The sequence below is a fragment of the Perca fluviatilis genome, chromosome 8 (assembly GCF_010015445.1).
Source record: "Perca fluviatilis chromosome 8, GENO_Pfluv_1.0, whole genome shotgun sequence".
Lineage (NCBI taxonomy): Eukaryota > Metazoa > Chordata > Actinopteri > Perciformes > Percidae > Perca > Perca fluviatilis.
Genome location: NC_053119.1, coordinates 41158584 through 41179721, shown reverse-complemented (window position 1 = coordinate 41179721; position 21138 = coordinate 41158584). Strand labels below are relative to the sequence as shown.

Here is a 21138-nt window from a genome sequence, read left to right as displayed (position 1 = left end):
CCGTGCTCAGGTGGAGCTGATCTCCTCCGAGGATCCGTAAAGACAGGCTGGACTTATTCAGACTGCTTCCAACTACTGGAGAATACAATCTAGAGAGCCTTCATTAGTGGGGCCCACAGCAGGAGAGGCCAATATGAACGGTTATCGTATTATTATTAAGACTAGTGACTAGTCTTGTGAGCAATATTTTTGAATGTGGCCCAGAATTCCTCGTTCCACCCGAGCCGCACTTTGTGCCTCTCATGTAGTACATTTGAATCACAGAGCTAACCACAAAATAAATGCCGTTAACATCTTTGAGAAACCCAGAAGCTCATTTAACAACACTGCTGTTCCAAAAACTCTTCCAATCATTCGGACGAAAAAACATTCAGTCTGCTGCACATTGAATACGATTTTTAACCCGTTTGACGTTGTGTTTTCTATCGAGGTAGCCAGTAGTGACATATTGTATGTGCTCATTTTGTGGGGTGTTCAGGTGTTATTTTCCTAAACATGAACATCAATATAGTAAACTATAACTGATAAAAGGACGTTTACATTTTGGTTCACGCTGTTTAAATTAGGCAAGGACACATCTCATTTATAGCAAGTAGAGAAATCTGTTTTTTTTCCTCATTTAGGCAGGAAGAAAAGTTTTTGGAGATTGTGGAAATATCTTCAGAACAGCAATAAGTGTGGTATGACAACCTTCTGGGTTTGTCAAAGGTCGCCATCCTTAGCTCTGTGACCTGAATGTAATGTTAGCAGATGAGAGGCACATACTCAGCTAGTAACCACATCTCTAACTCGCTCTTATGATGTCATGCACAGAAGAAGATGCCCTGCATGTTTAAGAGCCCGAACACAGAAAAGGACTGAAGATTAAAATCTGCAATGTGTGAAATTTACTTCATCCCACCAAGAGAGTACGATGTTCAATTAGAATGAGTGAGGTGAGAGGAAAACAATTCAGCTCAGGAAGTGTTTAAATGTCAAAGAAATTGAGGGTGATGCCAAAAAAAATGATCAAATAAATGGCAGATAGATCATAGGATATCAGCCTAAAGCCCAAAAAAGGAAATTCATTTTCTTTTACTGATGCTGTTTTTCAGCTCTGAACAGTCAATTTGTAAAATGAAGTATTTGAGGTTCCTGTAAGTTCACTAATTTCCACGGACTAACTCAGAGAATTTGTCAAATTCCTTTGAAATCTTTGAATTCCATAATATTCCAGGACAGCCCTGATCAGTGAGAAACATGCACATATGTAGATGACTCCCTCTGCCGCCATACTAAACTCTAACTAATCTTCTTCAGTACGAGCAAACACCCAAAGCAACATACGATCTAACAAGCAGGCAAACACATGCACACACACCAATACATACGTAGGAGTACTTTTTCGAGTTTATAGTCTCACCCTTGGGTCCGAGGATCGTCCCACTGTGTTGTTCGTGTGTTGTGGTTGACAAAGTAAATTCTGCCATTGTCCTGACGCTTCTCTGTGGACACAAACAGAACACAATGGCTGAAAAAAACAAGTTTAAATGGGATTTGTGATGTTTAAAGTGGGAGGAGAAACTCCACAATAAATAGACAGAGATCAGAGTGATCACCTGAGTGTCTCTGACAGCAACAACTGGGCTCACTCGCTCTTTTGGGACGAAGAGAAAAAAATATCTCACTGCCATGATAGAAAACCAGCGAGTGTGTGTGATATTTCACTAAGGCTTGATTCAAATACCTCACCGGGGTAAACCTAAGTGTGTGTGTGTGTGTGTGTGTGTGTGTGTGTGTGTGTGTGTGTGTGTGTGTGTGCACGCGCGTGCGCGCGAGTACGTATGCGAGTGTATAGCATTAAGGTTGTGGTGGGGGTGTTGGAAAGTCAAAGTGACCATGTTGTTGGGAGCAATTATTAAACATGGAGTCAAGGATTAATTAAAAAAAAAGAAGATAAAAAATAGTTGAGCCACTTCATTGGAAGCAACTTAAAAACAGAATAACATTTTGTAGGGGTGTGTGTGTGTGTGTGTGTGTGTGTGTGTGTGTGTGTGTGTGTGTGTGTGTGTGTGTGTAGGTCTCATGAGAGAGTAGCTGGTGCCCCATCCTCCACCCTCCATCGCTCTGACATCTTTTTCTCATTAACAGGAGTGTGTGGAGGGCCCAGAAACAGTAGTGCTCACATTGCAACTCTTACTAGCTTTCTCCTTGACTCACTCCACTCCCACTTTACTATCCAGTTTGAACCCTCCACCCCCCTCTTCTAGTTTCTTTCATTCGCCACTGTATCTTGTGCTTCTCCTCCATCTTTCCCCCCTTTTCTCCCATCTTTCTTTTTTTGAATCTGAGCCTTAAGAAAGAAAGAAAAAAAACGAGGGAAGCGACCGCAGATGAAAAAGAGCGCGCCAGAGAAGCGAATCTGAGCCAGTGATATAATTGAGGTTTTCGTCTTGAGGTACCACAACATGTTGAAAAGGCATCATGGGCAGGGAGTGAGGGTTTTTTGGAGTGAACATGGCCGTGTGATGAAGTCTGGGAAAATGTTGTTGCGAGCTGCCAGCAGCATTCCTTTATGAATGAATGTGTGTGACATAATTCTGCGTGGATCTGATTACATTACTCATTTGGGAAAACGTTGGATAATGAAGAGTCCCATCAATAATGGGGCCTCTGTAATTTGTGGACTTAGGAGTAAAGGGAGTGTGTACAGTGATGAATTGGTATAACAAGAGCAGAGTATTTAAAAAAAAAAAGAAACCAAGAGACATTTTATCCAGATTTTCAACCACGGAATGAATATCAAAATCAGGAGCCAGGACATAAATCAAACAATTAACAACTGATCTGCTCACTGGGGACTACAAGGTAGATGCTCAAGCAAATAATAAAAGCCACAGAAACCAACATTGTTTCTGATGTTGAATAAAGGCTAGAAAAGAGAAAAATGCTGCCGTGCTGCAAACATTTTGCAACATTTCACCCAAAACTCAATCCCTCACAGCTGTCTGCAGAAATAAAAAGCACACTTTGAAAAACTCAATCAAGAGCCCACTGTTCACATCTTGACAAATTGCATTGCTTCTCTGTTGACTACTGGCAAGAGTGGTCAAAAATACCTGCACAGAACTGGCGAGGATTTCAGGTTTTGATTGAACACAGCTCAGACTTAAGAATCCGATCCTGACTAAATCGGATTGACTTCAACACCACACACTTCCAGCAGGTACAGAGGACTATCAGACTGACCAAAATCGGACAGAAGCCAAACCTCAAGACCCTTTACAGCACTTCAGCACCCCTCACTGAGAGTAACTTTGTCTGGAGTGTATGTACAAGGAGTGTGATAAGCAAACTTACCCCATCCAGGAGGCAGCCCGCCCAGAGGATCATTTTCCACCGGAGCACCGGACGGCTGAGGGAGAAACAGAGAAAGACAAAACAAATCCGGTTAGGACACCTTTCTGTCTCGGTCCTCTCTTCTTCCACCATTCTGCGTGGCTATTTTTCTGCTTTCGCTCAGTGTTCGTCCTCGTTGTATGTCACAGTGTGAAATTCTTCTGTCTGTCCACTCGAGGTTCTCACCACCGGATGAGGATAAGGAGGAGGAGAAGGTTGGAAAAAAACAACAACCCAAAAATACAGAAAGAAGAGAAAACCAATGAGAGTTCAGAGGAGTAAGAAAAAATAAGACATTAAAAAAACGGCAATAAAACTCACTCAGTAAAGCTGTTCCAAACTATCTCCCGAAACCAGGGATGATACCTGTGGGTAAGTCAGGCTGGCTGTGTGTGTGTGTGTGTGTGTGTGTGTGTGTGTGTGTGTGTGTGTGTGTGTGTGTGTGTGTGTGTGTGTATGTGTATGTGTGTGTGTGTATGGTAAAGGGTGGGGGTGGCTCCTCTCTGCTGCAGCGGTAAGGGGCAACTGAGGGAGCTGGCCGGCCGTCGGCTCGTATGCCTTCCAAAAACTACACGCTCGGTAGGAGGATAAAACAACAACGCTGTTCCAATGAGCTCACTGGCTGGACACAAGCCCCACCCCCGGCTTCCCGCTCACCTCCTCAAATACACCCCACCTCCTCCTCCTCCACCCTGGCACCCCTCCCTACCCCACCCTGAGGTTCTCCTCCTCCTCCTCTTTTCTCTTGCTCTCTTCAAGTGCTGCTGTGAAAGTAGGCAGGGAGGTGCGATGTCTGAGGGAACTGAGGGAACATTCATGCTTACTCCAGACTGGACACCCCCCGCCTCCTCCTCACCGGCCGCTCCAACCCACCCCAGGCCTGACAAAAGGCACCTTTATTCACCCTGGGCCTGGAAACCACTGTGGGGTTTACTCAGCCTGCACTCACACAGCCATACACACACACACTGGAAAAAAAAAAGTGTGTGTGTGTGTGTGTGTACACGAGCCACGGTGTGGAAAGTTTGTCTGTGTCAAACAGTCAGTCAATGTGTACGTTATTATGTTGGAATACACACGCACACAAACTCACATGAATATATTAGCTTGAGTGGAAAAGTAGCTGAAAAGACGCTTGTTAGGAATTAGTGGCCGCTGATGGGTTTTCATGCTAAAAGATGTTTATCAAACCGGCTGGTTTAGGTGTGTTGCAAACAACTGCAAAATCATTAACTGTACCAGCAGGCCGAGCACAGGCCTCTCTAAAGACAACATGTTACACTGGTTAGTGTTGTTGTGGTGCTGTAAATAAAAAGGTGGGTACACTGCGAGTTCTATTTGCTGATTGTAAGAAACCCAACAACCCTCAATATGGACAAAAAATCTATTATTCATCAAAACCTTCCCCGTCTATTCAATGGCTGGATTTGGCAGCCCAGGTAGTGCTTGTTGTCCTTTATTAAACACTGAGGTGAAAAAAACCACCAATCTTTCCAAATGAAAGCTAGTGGACCTTTAAAGTTTTTTTTCACTGAGACATGTTGCACCACGAAAGTAATGATTATTTCCTGAGAAGAAAGAGTATTATCCAACAAATGTCAACATCACTTTACGCAGCATTTTCCCAAAAAGAAATGTGACTGTGCCCATTTAAAGGGGCTCTGTCATGGAAAATTTGAGGGAGTCAGGATGGAAAGGACGGGGCCTGATGGAGGAGCGAGAACATGCACATAACAGGGTTAAAGGGTGTGTGTGCGTGTGTGTGTGTGTGTGTGTGTGTGTGTGTGTGTGTGTGTCACTCCCATCAACAGCCAATCTATGCCCCAGCGCCCCACCCTTATGGGTTTTCTGTGACTAAAAAAGGTAAAAGGAGAATATAATGATATAAAGACATCATGACTTCATTCTGGCTCTGACCATTCAGCTCCTCAGCAGCTTCCAGACAGAGCGAGGCTGGAGGGAGGAAAAGAAAGAGAGACTGAGAAAACAAGGGAGGGAGAGGAGAGTAAGAGAGGGAAAAGCTGCATGTTGGCAGAAATGTGTGAAATAATGGCTGAGTGTTATGGATCTGGAAGGAATACGCCATAAAGGCCCGTTTTCAAGAACAGGCACCACAGGTGAAAATGACAATTTCAGCGAGTGGCTTTTAACAGGTTTGAACACTTTTACCACTGATGTGACTTCAAACCTATTAGTAAGACTAAAACTATGAATTTATACAACTGTAAAAACTTTAGTCACATTGCTGTTGCAAAGATGTTTGCAGAGAGGAAAGGGACACATCTGTGTACACAAGGAGATAACGAGAAGAACAGGAATCCAGTAAAACTAAGCAAATCTGTGTGTTTCAGACTGATTTAGCCACGCAGTTTTTGTATAAATAAGTTTGAAACATATTATGTTGTGATGTTAAGTGGTGCTCACTTGCCCAGTGTTCATACAATGGTGTATATATATATATTAGAGCTATCTATGCCGAGAGAAAATATATTTACTGGTTAATATTTGCATCTTTCTGCTTTGCTCTCTCAATTAATGTAATATTAAGGTTGATATTCTAAACAGAGGGGGTTTAAATTGGAGATCACCCACTCAATCTGACCTGGTGCATACAGAGCTGTTTTTGAAGACAATATTACAATTCTGCAACAACAAATCTCAACTCTAAGGTCCACTCAACAGTTTTTCCCAGTGCTTTTAAACAGCATTTCATGGCTTTCATTGGTCTTGTAATGACCCCGTGAGATATAGTTGGCTGCAACTAACTCTTATTTTCCTTCCCGGTTAACCTGACAATTGTTTTCATGACTTGGCTTTATAAATGTACAAAAATAGTGGAATTTATTCACCAAAAAAGCTTTAAGACCATCTATTTTAATATTCATCTGGATAATCTACACAAACATTATCCACTGTGAATGTCTGACAAGAATACCAGCTAATTTAAACATATTATTGACAAGTCAATATTATAACATCAATCAGACATTTCAAACTGTGAGTCGCACCTCCCCATGGGGGTACAAAAGAGTTAAGGGGGGCGTGGAGGGAAAGACAAAGAGAGTGTGTGAGGTGAAAGGGACAGGTGTATGGTAGTTATTGTAGTTTTGGCCTGCTGATTTGGCCCACCCATCAACACAGTCAGCAGTTGGAGCTGGAGCAGCCGCGGTTGTGACAGACATCTCATGGAGGATATTGCGGTACTTTAAAACCCTTAGTGCACGATTGCTTCATGATTTTAAATCGTCTTCTTTAAATCATAAGTCAGTCAAACCTGAACACACACACACACACACACACACACACACACACACACACACACACACACACACACACACACACACACACACACACACACACACACACACACACACTGTTTTGTTAGATTTAGTGTGATTTCCAGCGGACAGCATTATCTCCAATGTCCACTGCAAACTAACGTCCATAACTCCACAACTTCCCTGACAACTATCAGGTTTTTAAGTTTTCAAAGTAATCCAGTGATAGGTGTCTGTACAGCCATGGGTACATAGAAAACAGGAATTGCTAAAAGCTAATTTGGCGTACTTTCAATGTAAACAATTATAGGTTAAAAAGATGGGTCTATTTTGTCTGAGTTGGGACCCACAGTGTCAGTCTCTTCAGCTCAACAGTAACATGTAAACAAATTAGTGCTCTTTGGCCTATTGGTGTTGTTTGGAAAATGCCAGAATGCAGTAAATACAAATGTGCGTATTTAAAAGATTATAATGTGCAGAGGAAAATGATCTGCCCAGGCAGATTCTGTCCATAGGCGATCAAAGGACTTTTTCTTTTCTTCTTTTATTCGTAAAATAATGTTAACAAAACCAGCATCAGTGGCGTTCAAATAACTTCTGTGCATTGTCCTTTCATAGTATGAACCACTTACAAACATGCTTTATGGAAACATGAGCACTGACGGGTTGTGTGTAAACATTAGTGAACGTGACATTCAGCCGTGTGTACGTTTTCTGTTCAGTGGTGCAAATGATAAAACACAGGGCCGATTCAGATGCTGCTGTTAAGGGTCCCTGTTCCACCGAGAATGGACATAAAGTCAGAGAGGGAGAGCAGAGGGAGGCAATCGAGGGAAAGTGAGAAGAGGGAGCGAAAGACTGATTTGAAGCCAGAGGATGAAGAGTGGTAAAAACAGAAAAAAAAGAAAAGGAGGGAGAGGTTACTGAAATGAGCCAAGATAAAACTTAAGACATTTCTGTGGGATGCAGAAAAGGGGGGTCTTGAGAGGCAAATGGAGATTGTGGGGGATTTTGGAGAGGCAACAGCATGATCGGGAGGGGGGTTAAAGAAAAAGATAGTTCAAGGAAAGGAAGACTGTTAAAGGTGAAAAGAAAGGGGGGGGGGATAGCGAGGGGAGAGCCGGAAACAGCAGTTAATGACTCCAAGGCTGCACTCTCTGGGATTCCTAACGAGCTGCAATTACTCCGTGTGCGCGCACGCGCGCACACACACACACACACACACACACACACACACACACACACACACACACACACACAGTGTGAGTGTTTTAGCATGCAGGCACCCATTAAAGCGCCATGGTCCATTTAAGAGGACGACCGGGCCCCTTGACCCTTGTTGGTTGTCATGTGCTACAGAAAAGAAATGTGGCACCTGACCTCAACATTACAGCACTGTGAACATGTCTGCGCACACACACACACACACACACACACACACACACACACACACACACACACACATCCCCCCCCAATACCTTAACATAGCGCGTCTGCCCACACCCAGTGAGAGTGTCAGTCGGGCAGTAGAACATGTGGCTGTGTTGTGTGTTCACAGTTAAACTATGAGCTCTTTTGTGTGCGTTTCCTTGTTCACACACACTGGGGCCATAAATAGTAGCTGCTATCAGCAGTGTGGGCATTCCAAGACGGAGCAGTGTACTATCAACATGGAGGGCAGACCTGCCTATTGGCTTTTCTCACAAACACACTGAGGGAGAGGAGGGAGGGAACAAGGGCAGAGAAGGAGGAGGAACAAAGGGACAAAGTTTCCAGCCCACACCGAACCTGAATGCTTCTGTCCCAACGTAGAGGTGGAGACTTTGGTGACATTAAAACATGAATTCATCATGACAGTGCCAAGTCCACCTAACATACCCAGAACCAGCATTAACGCCTCTTTTCGACGGCAGGAATCTTTTGAGGAACTCATTGCATTTCGACCGCAGGGATCAGAGTCTAAATTAAGTTCCAGGGACTTTTACTGTGGCCATTTTACCCCCCAAAAGTACCTTGGGGGTGGAACTTTCTGAAAGTACAGGAAGTTTTTGGGTGGGGTTTGCAGGCATGACCATCGCTGATTGTGCAAACACACACAGCCCGGCTACTTCAACTCGTGTACCGTTTAATTCCTAAAACAAGAAAGTACTCTAGTATTGATTTAGGACTATTATAGGATGAGGGAAGAACATTTCTCCTTGTTGAAAACATTAAAAGTAACATTAGGCTTTGCTGTTGGCTGCCATACTCAAGATAAAAAAAACTTAAACTGATCGCACTAGGCTTGGATGGTATTATGGTATAGCATGGTATTTAGAAATCCTGATATATATAGAAAAATATAGACGCTCCTTTTGACTAAGGGACCGTTCGGTATTTATGGAATGGACCACCGGAGGAAAATAGGGGAGGGTCATGTCTTTTTATTCTTTGCTGGGGGGAGGGTCGCCCAACATTTTTTACTCTAGATCTTTTTTTCTTAACGTGTCTTAACGTTTTAGGGTGTGATTGCGCTGAATTTGGAGAGCTGTCTCAACAGACTATAGGTCGAACACTGATTGTTCACGGTTACATTTTAGTTGAATTATTCCGCCACCGTCTGTCTATTGCGTTCCAAGACAGCCGTGCCGCAATTGGCGATTGGTTATTACCCAGTGTGCTTGTTGAATGGTCTCAATGTTTTATTGTTTTATTTCATGTGAATACTAGTTTACTAGAGGAGTAACTTAGTATTTGAAGTAATGCGGTAATGCAGGAAGTGTGCATTTAGTTTCCATGCTTATTGTGTTTCCCCAACAACATTACTGAGTAAATCTACTGAAATGGCCCCCACACCATAACAGAGGAGTGGGATGCATAACATGAGAATGCAGAGGTTAAACCGCGTATCTCATAACTGTAAAAAAAAAACAATTGGAAGCTGTACGTCTTTACCAAGGGCAAACTGGTATAGAAGGCATCAATGAAATGTTGGGGAGGGTCATGCCTCTTTTCCTTCATACAAAATTTATCATCAGCGAAGGGAGGGTCAAGTCTTTTTTGACAAAAGGTCCCAAAACTCCTCCAGTGGCCCCTTAAATAAATAAAGAACAGTCCCTAATAACTTTAGTATCTCTTCCTACGGTTAGCAGTGCCAAAATTGAGATCCAGGAACTCCTCCCCAAAACAGGTGGAGAACGGTGGAAAAAAGCTGAATCTGGAACACTAGCTAAACTTTACAGCGTTTGGTTGTCCCTTAACACACGTAGTACAAGAAACTGAAACATTGTTTAAAATGAGCAAAGATATGACATAAATAACAAAATATCTGATCAAAGAATAAGGAAATCAGCTTTCAAAACTTGGTGCTATGTACACATTTAGTTTGGAACTCCAAACTAGTTTCAATACCTAAACCTAGAGCAAAATAAATGACATCTTACTCTTACTGATGCTTTCATATTCATGTGATTTTAGTCTTACATGATGTGAGCAGTACTTTCCCTGCTTAAGGGCAGCATTAACAGAGGTCTATTTCAGTTACAGTAATAACATCGGTGTAAACAGAGCAATACTGTTACCAGGCTCCAAAACGATAACCAAGAGCTACTGTAAATGCCAGTGGACAATAAATCAGTAAAAGTTACCAGCTACACCACCAGTTCACATTCTGTGTTTAACCTTTCACAAAGGAGTTCTGTTTCTCCACTGCTTGTATGTTTAACTGCCCAGACGTTTGGTTAGGGATTAATGCTCAGTTCAACAACTTCAATAGTGTGAAGCTGTGTGAGGAGACCAAAACTATGAGACGGAAGATTCTGGTTTAACTGAGTAATAAAACATTGAAGACCTTTGTTCAAACCTTCAACAGTGACCACAGCAGCCGCAGGCAGACAGAGATACTGTATGATGATGGGATCTTTGGGTGTGAATTTGTCAATGAGTGGAAAAACCAGTTTAAAAAAAGGGAGGGACAGGATGATGGTGTTTGAATAAAGGATGGACAGATGGGAGGGTTAGAGGGATGGATGGAGTGAAACAAACAGGTAAAGGTTATTTCAAAGATGGAAAATACAAAACTGGAGAACCAAACGTTAAACCTACATTCTGTAATGTTTTGAGTTGAACCCCCTTTGTTCTTTCACAAATATGTGCTCATTCATGTGTAATTACTTCCACCAACTAATCAAAGTATTCTCGTAAGCGTAGAATTTGACATTCAGAATCATTCAGAATACATACGAGCGACTCGCTCGAATGGCGGCAGCCTTGTTGCACTTCCATCTTTAAAATACATTAGCCAAAGAGGGACATACCTCCACCTTTTGCACTTTTACACTCAGTAGCACAGTGACGAATGCCAGGGAGGGAGGGGGAGAAGATTACTCGTGACTGCCGGCAGATTTGAAAGCCTGTTGAAAATGGAGGATCACACCTATTCTCTAGGACGTGTAACGAAGTCGCTAAGGAAGTTAAAAAGAGAATTAAAACAACAACGCAACAGGCAAAGCAAGAAGACCAAAGATAATATTGGAGTGGCTTTTCCAAGATGGAAAGAGCTCATAAGGAGCAAGGATTTTAAAAGGGGAACCAAGGTTGTCTGCTTTCTTCTCAACAGGTAATTCTGCCTATTTGTGTAAATTCAAAGTTTTATAGTTGCTTGGTTAACTGTTGCATGGTTGTGCATAGCGTCGTGATTTCCCTGGCAGACAACTCACGTCATGCAGTTGTAACACAGACCGCTAGAAAAGCTGCGTGTAAACGATGGAGATACTAAGAGCTAATTTCAGGTTTGGCCACCATAGGAGTTAGAACGCGCTTAGAATGGAGGGGTAGTAGAAAGTACTATTCAGTTGGTTGTCATATACAATTTCACCGCTAGATGGGAGAAATTGTTACACAATGTAGCTTTAAGAAACAGATAAAAACACCCAAAAGCCAGAGTAAGATACATAGAAAGAAGAGAGAAATGTCCATAAAACTTTCATTAAAATTAACACTCTACAGCTCAAGGGTTAGGTCTTAGGGCTGGGCGATAAAACGATAACGATATGTATCGCGATAGACACGTAATCAATATCAATAGAAAATGCGTTCGATAAAACGTTCGATAACTTGTTTTTCTTCTTCGGAAGAAACCAGAAGTTGCAAAGCAAGTTTGGTTGCATGAACAAAGGCACTCACTCTCTGGTAACCTAGCAACGTAGGGTGACACTAACAGCCAATCATGTAACAGTATCATGTTTGGTTGCGCCACATTGCTGTCTCGTGTTGGATTCTACCATTCTACAATAACAGAACCGGCGGCGTGGGAGCGATAAGTGGAAAGTGAGTGCCGCAGCGAGCGAGGAAATTGTTGATAAAACAGGAAAAGTCAGTATGGCAGTTTTGGGGATTTTATAAGTCTGACCGTCGTCCCCACCAACACTACCGCAAACTTGTTTCACCACCTTAGCCGCGCTCACACTTTGGAGCACAGCCGTATTCGTCAGCAACGTCCAACAACATCTGCAGCTGCTACACCGCACAAGCAGCAGACCGCCATTGGGAGGTACTCTGCATCAGCGCCTTACTAAACGCTACAAAGAAATAACGGAGGCAGACGTGCTGAGCACAGTCCAGAAGCCAGGTTACCAACCTAGCACTAAACCTGCAGAAAATAGTTCTTCTCAGGTTTCAGGTTTCTCTATGTTTATATTTAACACTTTGCACCATTTTATTACACCTTATTAAGCAGTTCTTACTTATTCTTTCTTCACTGTGGTTTTAGACTTTTTACATTTTTTTAAAACGTCTTTTTACAGACGTTTACATTTTAATTATTTGAGTGATTTCCATGGTTGTGTTGACATTTCTGCTTTTATAACTGAGGGGATTATAATCAGAGGAAGGTTAAGTTTAAAATAAAAATGTTTAAATTTAATATATTTTTCTCCTGGTCCTTATTTTAAATAGGTCATAAAAAATATCAATAATTATCGATATCGACCGATATGAAACACTTATATCGTGATACAGTTTTCAGCCATATCGCCCAGCCCTATTAGGTCTTCCAATTGTCTTCTGTACAGCAAATTACAGTAGATGTTAATCGGTTATAAATATTTTCTCTCTCTCTCTCTCTCTCTCTCTCTCTCTCTCTCTCTCTCTCTCTCTCTCTCTCTCTCTCTCTCTCTCTCTCTCTCTCTCTCTCTCTCTCTCTCTCTCTCTCTCTCTCTCTCTCTCTCTCTCTCTCTCTCTCTCTCTCTCTCTCTCTGTGTTTTTATAGAAGCCTATAAGAGTTTTAAGGCTGGTTTTACTAATGGTCCATTGAGAAAGCTCTGTTGTTTTAGTCCCATAAGTCTTTACTGTCTGGCTGCAGTCTGACCTTGGCTGATCACTGAGAGGAGACACGAATCTCCACTGGAAAAATACTATAAGTCTCAAATAACATCTTCAAACCCCCTATAGCCGACGTCTTCTAAACTGTTAGCCAACAAGCAAACCGCACTGTGTCGCATTCCGCACTGATCTTACTCAAAACATGTACTGATCGCGCTCAGTCCCGAGGTGCCTTGTTGGGTTGATGTGCAAATCCAAACAAAGATCCATTATGTGACATTTTCATGAAAATTATTTCACTGGGGTTTCAGTCTGACCAATGTGAGCTGAAGCAGAGAAACTTTAAACCCAGCAGTAATGTGGGAGTGACCCCGCAGGGTTTTACCCCCAAGAACCTGTAGGAAGTGACACAACTGGAAAATGCACAACTTATGAGCATGTCGAATTGGGAATTGATGAAGGGATTCGCAAGTTCATCTGACAGGGCTGTGGGGGTACCCGAGACCAAAAAGGTTGGGAACCACTGTACCAGTGTACTGTGTGCATGTAAACTTGGCGGTGGTGAAGGAGTACCTGGTAGAGGAAGCGCTGGCTGAACTGGTGCATGGCGCCCTGCAGCTGGCTGCGCTGGCTCTGCCACTGCTGGTAGTTCCGCACGGTCTCAGCCGTGGGCCTCTGCCATGTGGTGGTTCTGGTGTTGTGGTCCACGTAGTAGAACCTGCCCCGCTGGTCCACTCGCTTCTCCCAGCTGGTGGGGGGGGGGGGGCAGAGAGGGTGGGAATGAGAGGGGTTGTGGCTTTCAACAACATCTTTATCATATATTAAGCATGTCAAAAGTGGGTGGTTGTATCAAAAAGCTGCGCTGCTGATAGTAACAGCACTGATTTATAGACGAGGAAAGAAATAACAAAGGCAAGAAAAGAAATGAAAACAGTAAGAGGAGGGGGACAGAGTGGGAGGGAAGGAGAAAGGAAGGAGCAAAAGAAGAAAAGAGAGGGAAGAAGGGATAAAAGAGTAATGATGTAAAGAAGCAGGAAAGACATGGAGAAGGAGGGGAAGGAAAGGATAGATTATGCTGCTTAGATGGTTAAACCAAACTATCCCTGACAGAACGTACTTCATTAAAGTTGAGGATTACTGAGGTTAGTGGAATACAACAGATACCAAAACATTTTTTACACTAATTTTGGCTTTAAAGTTTTTAACTTATCATACCTTCTAAGGAGCTGTGCATGTAAAACAAAAAAATCAAAACTTGCACATGATCGGTGATAAACTGGTAAAGTTGTTCTATAGCTGCAGGAAGCAAACTTTTCAGGAACAGTATAATGCTGGTGGGTATTCTCGCAGCAGGTCCCCAACTTTAAAAAAACAACATTTTGTGGTGTTATTAGCGCTTTGGCTCAGCCTTAGACGTCATCAGTTTTGTTCACTTTAAAGACAATGCCAGCCCTTAACTACAATGGTGACGGAAAACAATGGGGGACGCCAGCTTTCTGAGTGACAATAACCATGTGTGGTGGTGTGTGTTTGTTTGCCAGTGCCGGCCATCAGCATTACTCAGACGTCTATGTATACTGTTCTTCCCCTGAGATTGGGGCGGTAGATGGTCCACAGAAACGCACACACAAACTGATACACATGGTTGCAAATCTCACACACACACACACACACACACACACACACACACACACACACACACACACACACACACACACACACACACACACACACACACACACACACACACACACACACACACACACACACACACACACACACACACACACATTCCCTGGGCTCAACAGGACTGACTGCTACTCTGCTGCTATTCTCATATCTCTGACTTCAGCGCTACAGAATTTGGAAGAGAAAACAGCATCAACGTCCGTAAGCTAACAAAAACACACCGTGCAGATACGAACAGGCTTAAGAAATACACGCACGGACGCACAGGAGTACAAATACACATATAATAATAATTCTACTCTCTCCTTCACACATTTACAGTATAATCATGAGTCTAACTGCTAGTGGCTGAGTTTTCGTTTGCTGGGTCCTACCAGAGGTTCATGTCCTCTAAATAGACTCACCTTTGTTGCAGCGAAGCTATTAATGCAAACTTACACACACATTCACTGTGTGTTCAGTGTTGGGGAGAGCTGCATGAAAGATTTATTGCAGGGTATTATGGTGAGAGTTTACACTCAGTCAACTTTCCCTGCATGAGTACATATTTATCAAAACTTATGTTCCTCAAATCAAACCCTATTCATTAGGAGTTTTGGTGCATTTTATGCATTTGTTACCAAGTTGACAGTAGAGAAATTACAGAAATATATATATATATATATATATATATGAAAACAAGTAAAGAAATATAAATTTTAAAGAAATTATTTTAGAAAAATATTTTTTAAAGAATGATTAAATCTAAAACAGCAGTGGTTTCGTGCTCTAGGGCGTATTTGGTGCAGCAGGACGGTGTATGTGGGATTGTGTCGAATCAAACTACAGGGTGGGCTAGTGCAACAGTGTGGCTCTTTAATGATTTTTAAATAGTTTGCCTATAGAATCAATTCATTGTTGGTTTTGGGTCTATTCATATGATTTGTTGAAAATAAGAAAAATATAGAATATTCTCAGACTTATATATACTTAAAAACACACTTGCTGTTACAAGCAGTAACCATGTGTCTCCAAATCAAACAGAAGTAGAAAATCTTTTATTTTTAACTTTGAGGGGCATCAAGATCCAACATGTATACAGATGTTGTGCACCAATATTATCCAGATTAGGTGAACTAACTCCAACATCTCTAAAAACAACTCTTTAGACATGCAAATTTAGTCTTCACTACTAATGTTCACATTATATATTCCATCTGGTACTTTAGTGAGATGGCAGCTGATATTCATTTCACTCAGCAAGTAACACAAGTCTTAAAATTAGAGACTCCAATAACAACTAATAGCTTTTTTTTTTACTGGCCATGACAAAACTGCATGACCCTTATGGATAACTGCAATTTTCCCCCAAATAACTTTGAAAATCTTGAGCAACACTCTGATAAGCCATAAAAATGGCCCTGTTCTCAAAAGCTGTGTGTATACTGTGTTGTAAATGGTATTTCTAAGGTCTGAAATTCCTCTTTGCTGAGGACTTTTGAGTCCATTTTAGTTTCTGAGGACAGTTTAGCAATGGCGTCTCACATGGTCTCCATTATCACCCTGAAGATTTCAGTTCAGAAACAAAACTTTGAATAAGTTGTCTCTTGAATGGAAAATCTATTTTCTCTTGTGGTCAGAAGTCAGGCTCAGCGACACAACTGCACCCCAGGAACTGGTAGGTTTCAATATCTTGCTCAAGGACACTTCAGCAACGTAGATGATTGCAAACACAGGGAATTATTTGGTTGAGGGATAGTCTCTCTGACCACTGTGCCTCTAAGCTTCCTTTAAACGGCAAGAATAAATACTGTTCCCTCTCTGATATTAGCACTAGCTAGTCATTTACTGGAGCCAGGGAAAATCCCAGATCCCACAACGGCCTGTCTGAGAGTCTCTACTTAGTTCTGCTGCTATCTCTTCGTACCAGTCATGCGACTCCATGTATTTTTTGGAACTACAAGTGTACAGTCTACTCACTATGAACTGTCCAGATTATAATTATACAGTACAACCTTTTATTGTGGATAGTCCACTCATTATTTATCATCATGTTGGCTAACAGCAAAAACCATGAGCTCTTACCTTCTGTCTTTATCCCATTTTCTATTGGGATGAAGTTTGACATGTGTTGAGTAAATTAAACTGAACAACCTGATATAAGAATCTGCTTCATCTTTGGTTCCAATTCCTATAACACTTGAGTTTACTACTCACTCCACTGATATTTCACTGCTGAAAGTACACAGATTTACTTTTTAGGATTTGAGTGTACCTTGGTACAGGATAGCTCTAAATATTAACGGCCCCATATTGTAAAAAGTGAGATTCCCATGTCTGTTTTGATTAGTAAAGATTAGGTTTAGCTGCTATATAAATACTGTGAAAGTATGCTCAATCCACAGAGAAATACACACAGCCAGTATTCAAACTGTGCCTTTAAACGAGCTGTCAGGACTACCGTACGGTTGTGTGGGATTTATTTATTTAGGCCTTAGAAATGTGTTTTTTCCTCTAATCTTAACCATTTAAAAAGAAACAGTTAAAATGTCACAATGTGACCATTTGATGTAAAATGCAATATTTAAGATAAACACAAAATGCTTTAAAATGTAGTTTCTATTGTTTAAATTTCAAACTTTGAAATCATTGTGGTTTACAGACAGCATGCGAGGCTGACAAGTAGGGATGTAAACACAGCATCAGTTTGAATTTAAGAGGCCCTACTACTGCTCAACTACAATAAATGAGTTATGACGTCCTGCAACTTACCAGAGTGGTTGAGCTTGTGATGCATCACTGGTTACAAACTCTACAGTATATCTGATAAAGAGCAGAGTGGCTCAGAAGCTCTCCTCAGTCTGACTTCGGATGGCTTTCATTATTTCAGCTTCCAAACCTCGATTGCCTAACTCCCCCCCTCCCCCTCCCAGCCTCTAAACAGTTCCTGGTGTGTACATCTGGAGCACTAGCCCGGCATTAGCCTGCTAATTGATCCTCTGAAGGGCCATGGCGGCCAGCAGCCAACACAGTGGTGGATGGAAGTACATGTGGCTCTAAGAAAGGACTTTTGTTCTCCAGGCCCCCACACTCTTGTTCCTTGTATGGAAAAACTGAGATGGGGGTTTGGGAAGAAGGGGGGTAATCTTTTCCTAAAAACAGCCTCTCTTTCCCTCTGTCACCCAGTCACACGCTCTGTGAAAATCAATAAACAATGGGTGCAAGTAAAAATGTCATAAAAAGGGCTGGACTCTGTTGAGAGAGGGAGAAAACTGTGTTCTCATTCTGATGGCTTAGCACACAAACTAGGTGATTTAGTACCAATTACAGTATGTGTAGTTATACTTGAGAACACACATTCTTAATACATTCTGAAAAACAAAGAAACAAGAAGGCTTGGTTTGGCAGCTGACAAGCCTGGGGCTGAGCATGAACATTGCTCTGGACACAGTATGTTATCTTCACATAATCTCCAACAATGTGAACACTTAAAGGCCCAGCCACACCAGAATTTGGAGTCAAATTCTGTTGAATGTAATGGAATCGCTGCAATCAGATGATTTGCTTGGAGGGATGAAGTAAATCTGCACTGTTTTTTCACATTTAGTTGGCCTTTGATGAACTTTAAAGCTCAGTTGGAACTAACTGATGATTCACGACGAGACGAAACTTGCAACTACTTGCAGTCTGCAAAGTTCTGAAAACCTGCAAGTTTACACCAATTTCATGAGATGAGACAGTGTATCATCTCCATAGCAGCGACTCTCTGTACTTCTGTTCTAACTTCCAACTTTTCAGGATTTGTTGTAGCTGGATATTATTTGTAGCGTGTTAAAATATGAATGAGGTGATAGTGAGATACTTGCTACAGTTGCATTTCTAGTAATGGTGAAAGGACGAAAAAGTTTTATTTCTCCGATTCACGGCTTTGTTCTAATGCCGCTCCCTCTCTTCAGTCACTCTCTGGCTTGCTCGACCATATAGCGCGCCCGCTGTCCCGTCACCAAGCACGTACATCCACTTGTTTCGCTTGTGAATGAAACAAGGATTAACAGTGTACATACTATATGTACAGCTGTATTAATTTCTGTGTATTCTGGACTTTGTATGCCGATTGAACATCAGTTCTCATTATGCCCTAGTGAAGTGCTAAGTAACTTATGTTCTTTCCTTTTCTACAGACATCTTCTGAGACAAGAGGAGAGTTGTTGTAAATACTAACAAAACATTATGGCTACAAGGCTTGTAACATTAATTGTATTGTTTACAGATTAAACTGACTTCAGTCTTTCTGCTGCCGAAGTGACTACTGTTAATCTCTTGATTCATGAATGCAGTTATTAAACTATTAGATATTTTTAGGGATGTCCCGATCCTGATCACAGTATTGGATCGGAGTCGTTTTTGGCATTTTTTTAACTGATCAGGGATTTGCAGTCATCCAGTTTACCTTACTCCAATCATGTACATCAGCTTGTAGTGACCGCCGCCTTTCGTCACACACGCCCTGCGCCACAGACGCACCGCCAGATTGCTTGGATGCCGGCACTTTTAAACCAACGTGGCGTGCGGCCACTCACCAGTGTCTGTTAAAGAGTGTCTTGTAGCTTGCAACAATTTGTACATTTAATTGTTTGTTTGTTGCATGATATTGTAATTAGTTTCAGACTGGATATTTACAGTGTGTCAGAGGTGGAAGACATGACTGGCTGATAAAAGATCTGATAAAGCCCCAATGTCAACCCAGCATATTGGTTAGCATGTCTAACCATAATGTGTGTCCAACAACCAGTGCGTCAACAGAGAAAACAGGTATAAAGAAGTAACAGGCATACCCTGGTGGCAGTGGTCTCTCCCAGGTTGTGGTTTTGGTGTTGTGGTCGACATAGTACACTCTGCCATGAGGCAACACCCTCTGCTCCCAGCTACACAGAAAGAAAGAAAGTGTTACATTTGCTTCTACAATTCACACGATACATAATCTTTTTTTTTTGAAGATCATTTATTGGGCATTTTAGGCCTTTATTTGACAAGACAGCTGAAGAAATGAAAAGGGAGAGAGAGGGGGGGAATGACATGCAGCAAAGGGCCACGGGTCGGAGTCAAACCCGGGCCTGCTGCGTCAAAGAGTAAACCTCTATATATGGGCGCCCGCTCTACCAACTGAGCTATCTGGGTGCCCGAAGCACCTGTTTTTAAGGATTTCATAATGAATGTAATTACAGCAAACAAAACCTCTCCCTAATATACAACTTGAATTATGCTGAGAGCAGAGGGAGTGTCCTACACTACCTGCGCAGTGTGTGCAACCACTGGTGACAGAGAAGAGCAATGATGTTATGAACAAAGAGAAAACACCAGCTCTTTAAATATGTCTTAATCACCTGCAGTCATTCACTAACTTCATTCACAATGAAAATATTTTCTAGGCTCTATACATGATAAAAGTATTGTTTTTTAATGGAGTCTGGTGGGTTTAGCTCTAGTGACCTCAGAGCTGTTTCTGGTTAAACAGAAAGAATCTTAAAGAGGTTTTATAAAGGTCTATCTCTGAAGGGATCCTTTCCATAATGTTGTCAGACACTTAGAATAATAATCTGAGCCTTTCAGTGGCAAAATGAGCACTTTAGTGGACGGAATTGATGATGAACATTTGCCCCATGGGGTTACATTGCAGCCCGGTCTGTGGCTGCCGGTTAAAGTGTTGACGCTTAATACTGGACCAATGTCAAAGATTGTTGTTCCCATCGGTCACTTAGACACAAACACATAGGAACACAGGGTCCAGGAGGAAAAGAAACTGTAGTTTCCCTTTGATAGCCTTGCAATTATCTACCAAATATATCCATCTATCTTTGCAACTTTTTATTTTTTGTCTTTTTTTTGCCAACCAAGACAGAGAGGAGACAGTAGAGAGATCAACCACAAATCATTGGATGAATTTAAATCTATAGCTGTTTATAACATCTTTCCTCCCATTAACCATTCTGCACATTCACAAATACTATTGTTAACACATGATTCAATATTGTTTTGTATTACAGTATTGTAAATGTTACTATTTCAATCTCACATGTTTTTATCACCTCACACTGAGCTCTTTCAGCTGTTAACAAGCCTCTTTTATGACATTTTGCACAGGTGTATTTAATAATGTCATTAACGGCTGTGTTAAAGGGCCTCCTATTGTGCATGCTGGCTCATCAGCATGACGTACTAAGACTCTTACATGGAACAGAGCTACTGGAGTACAGAGTGACACTACAGAGGAATGTTATTAGCTTCACCTTTTCCGCTTTTCCTTGGGTCGTGTGTGTGTGTGTGTGTGTGTGTGTGTGTGTGTGTGTGTGTGCGTGCTTGCGTGGGGTATTGTATGAAGCACTTTGTGCTACATTTACATTATATAAAGTAACTCTGATTGATTGATTGATTGATTGATTTTCCTGCTATGACAAGCCAAAAAGTTCTATCTCAGAAGTTTCCGATGCACTTTATCTTTGCATGCACTGAATCT

General features: G+C 41.8%; 1 protein-coding gene across 3 annotated transcripts in view; it reads right to left on the bottom strand.

Moving 5' to 3' along the window:
* wwp2 (WW domain containing E3 ubiquitin protein ligase 2) overlaps positions 1-21138 on the bottom strand; it is a 54810-nt gene that overhangs the window by 14727 nt on the left and 18945 nt on the right. For all 3 annotated transcript variants that reach the window (XM_039809998.1, XM_039810000.1, XM_039809999.1), the window contains exons 9-12: positions 19460-19549; positions 13530-13704; positions 3340-3394; positions 1403-1484 (exon numbers count right to left, since the gene is read on the bottom strand). In XM_039809998.1, the coding sequence (XP_039665932.1) occupies positions 1403-1484; positions 3340-3394; positions 13530-13704; positions 19460-19549 (402 nt within the window). The remainder of the gene's footprint in view (positions 1-1402; positions 1485-3339; positions 3395-13529; positions 13705-19459; positions 19550-21138) is intronic.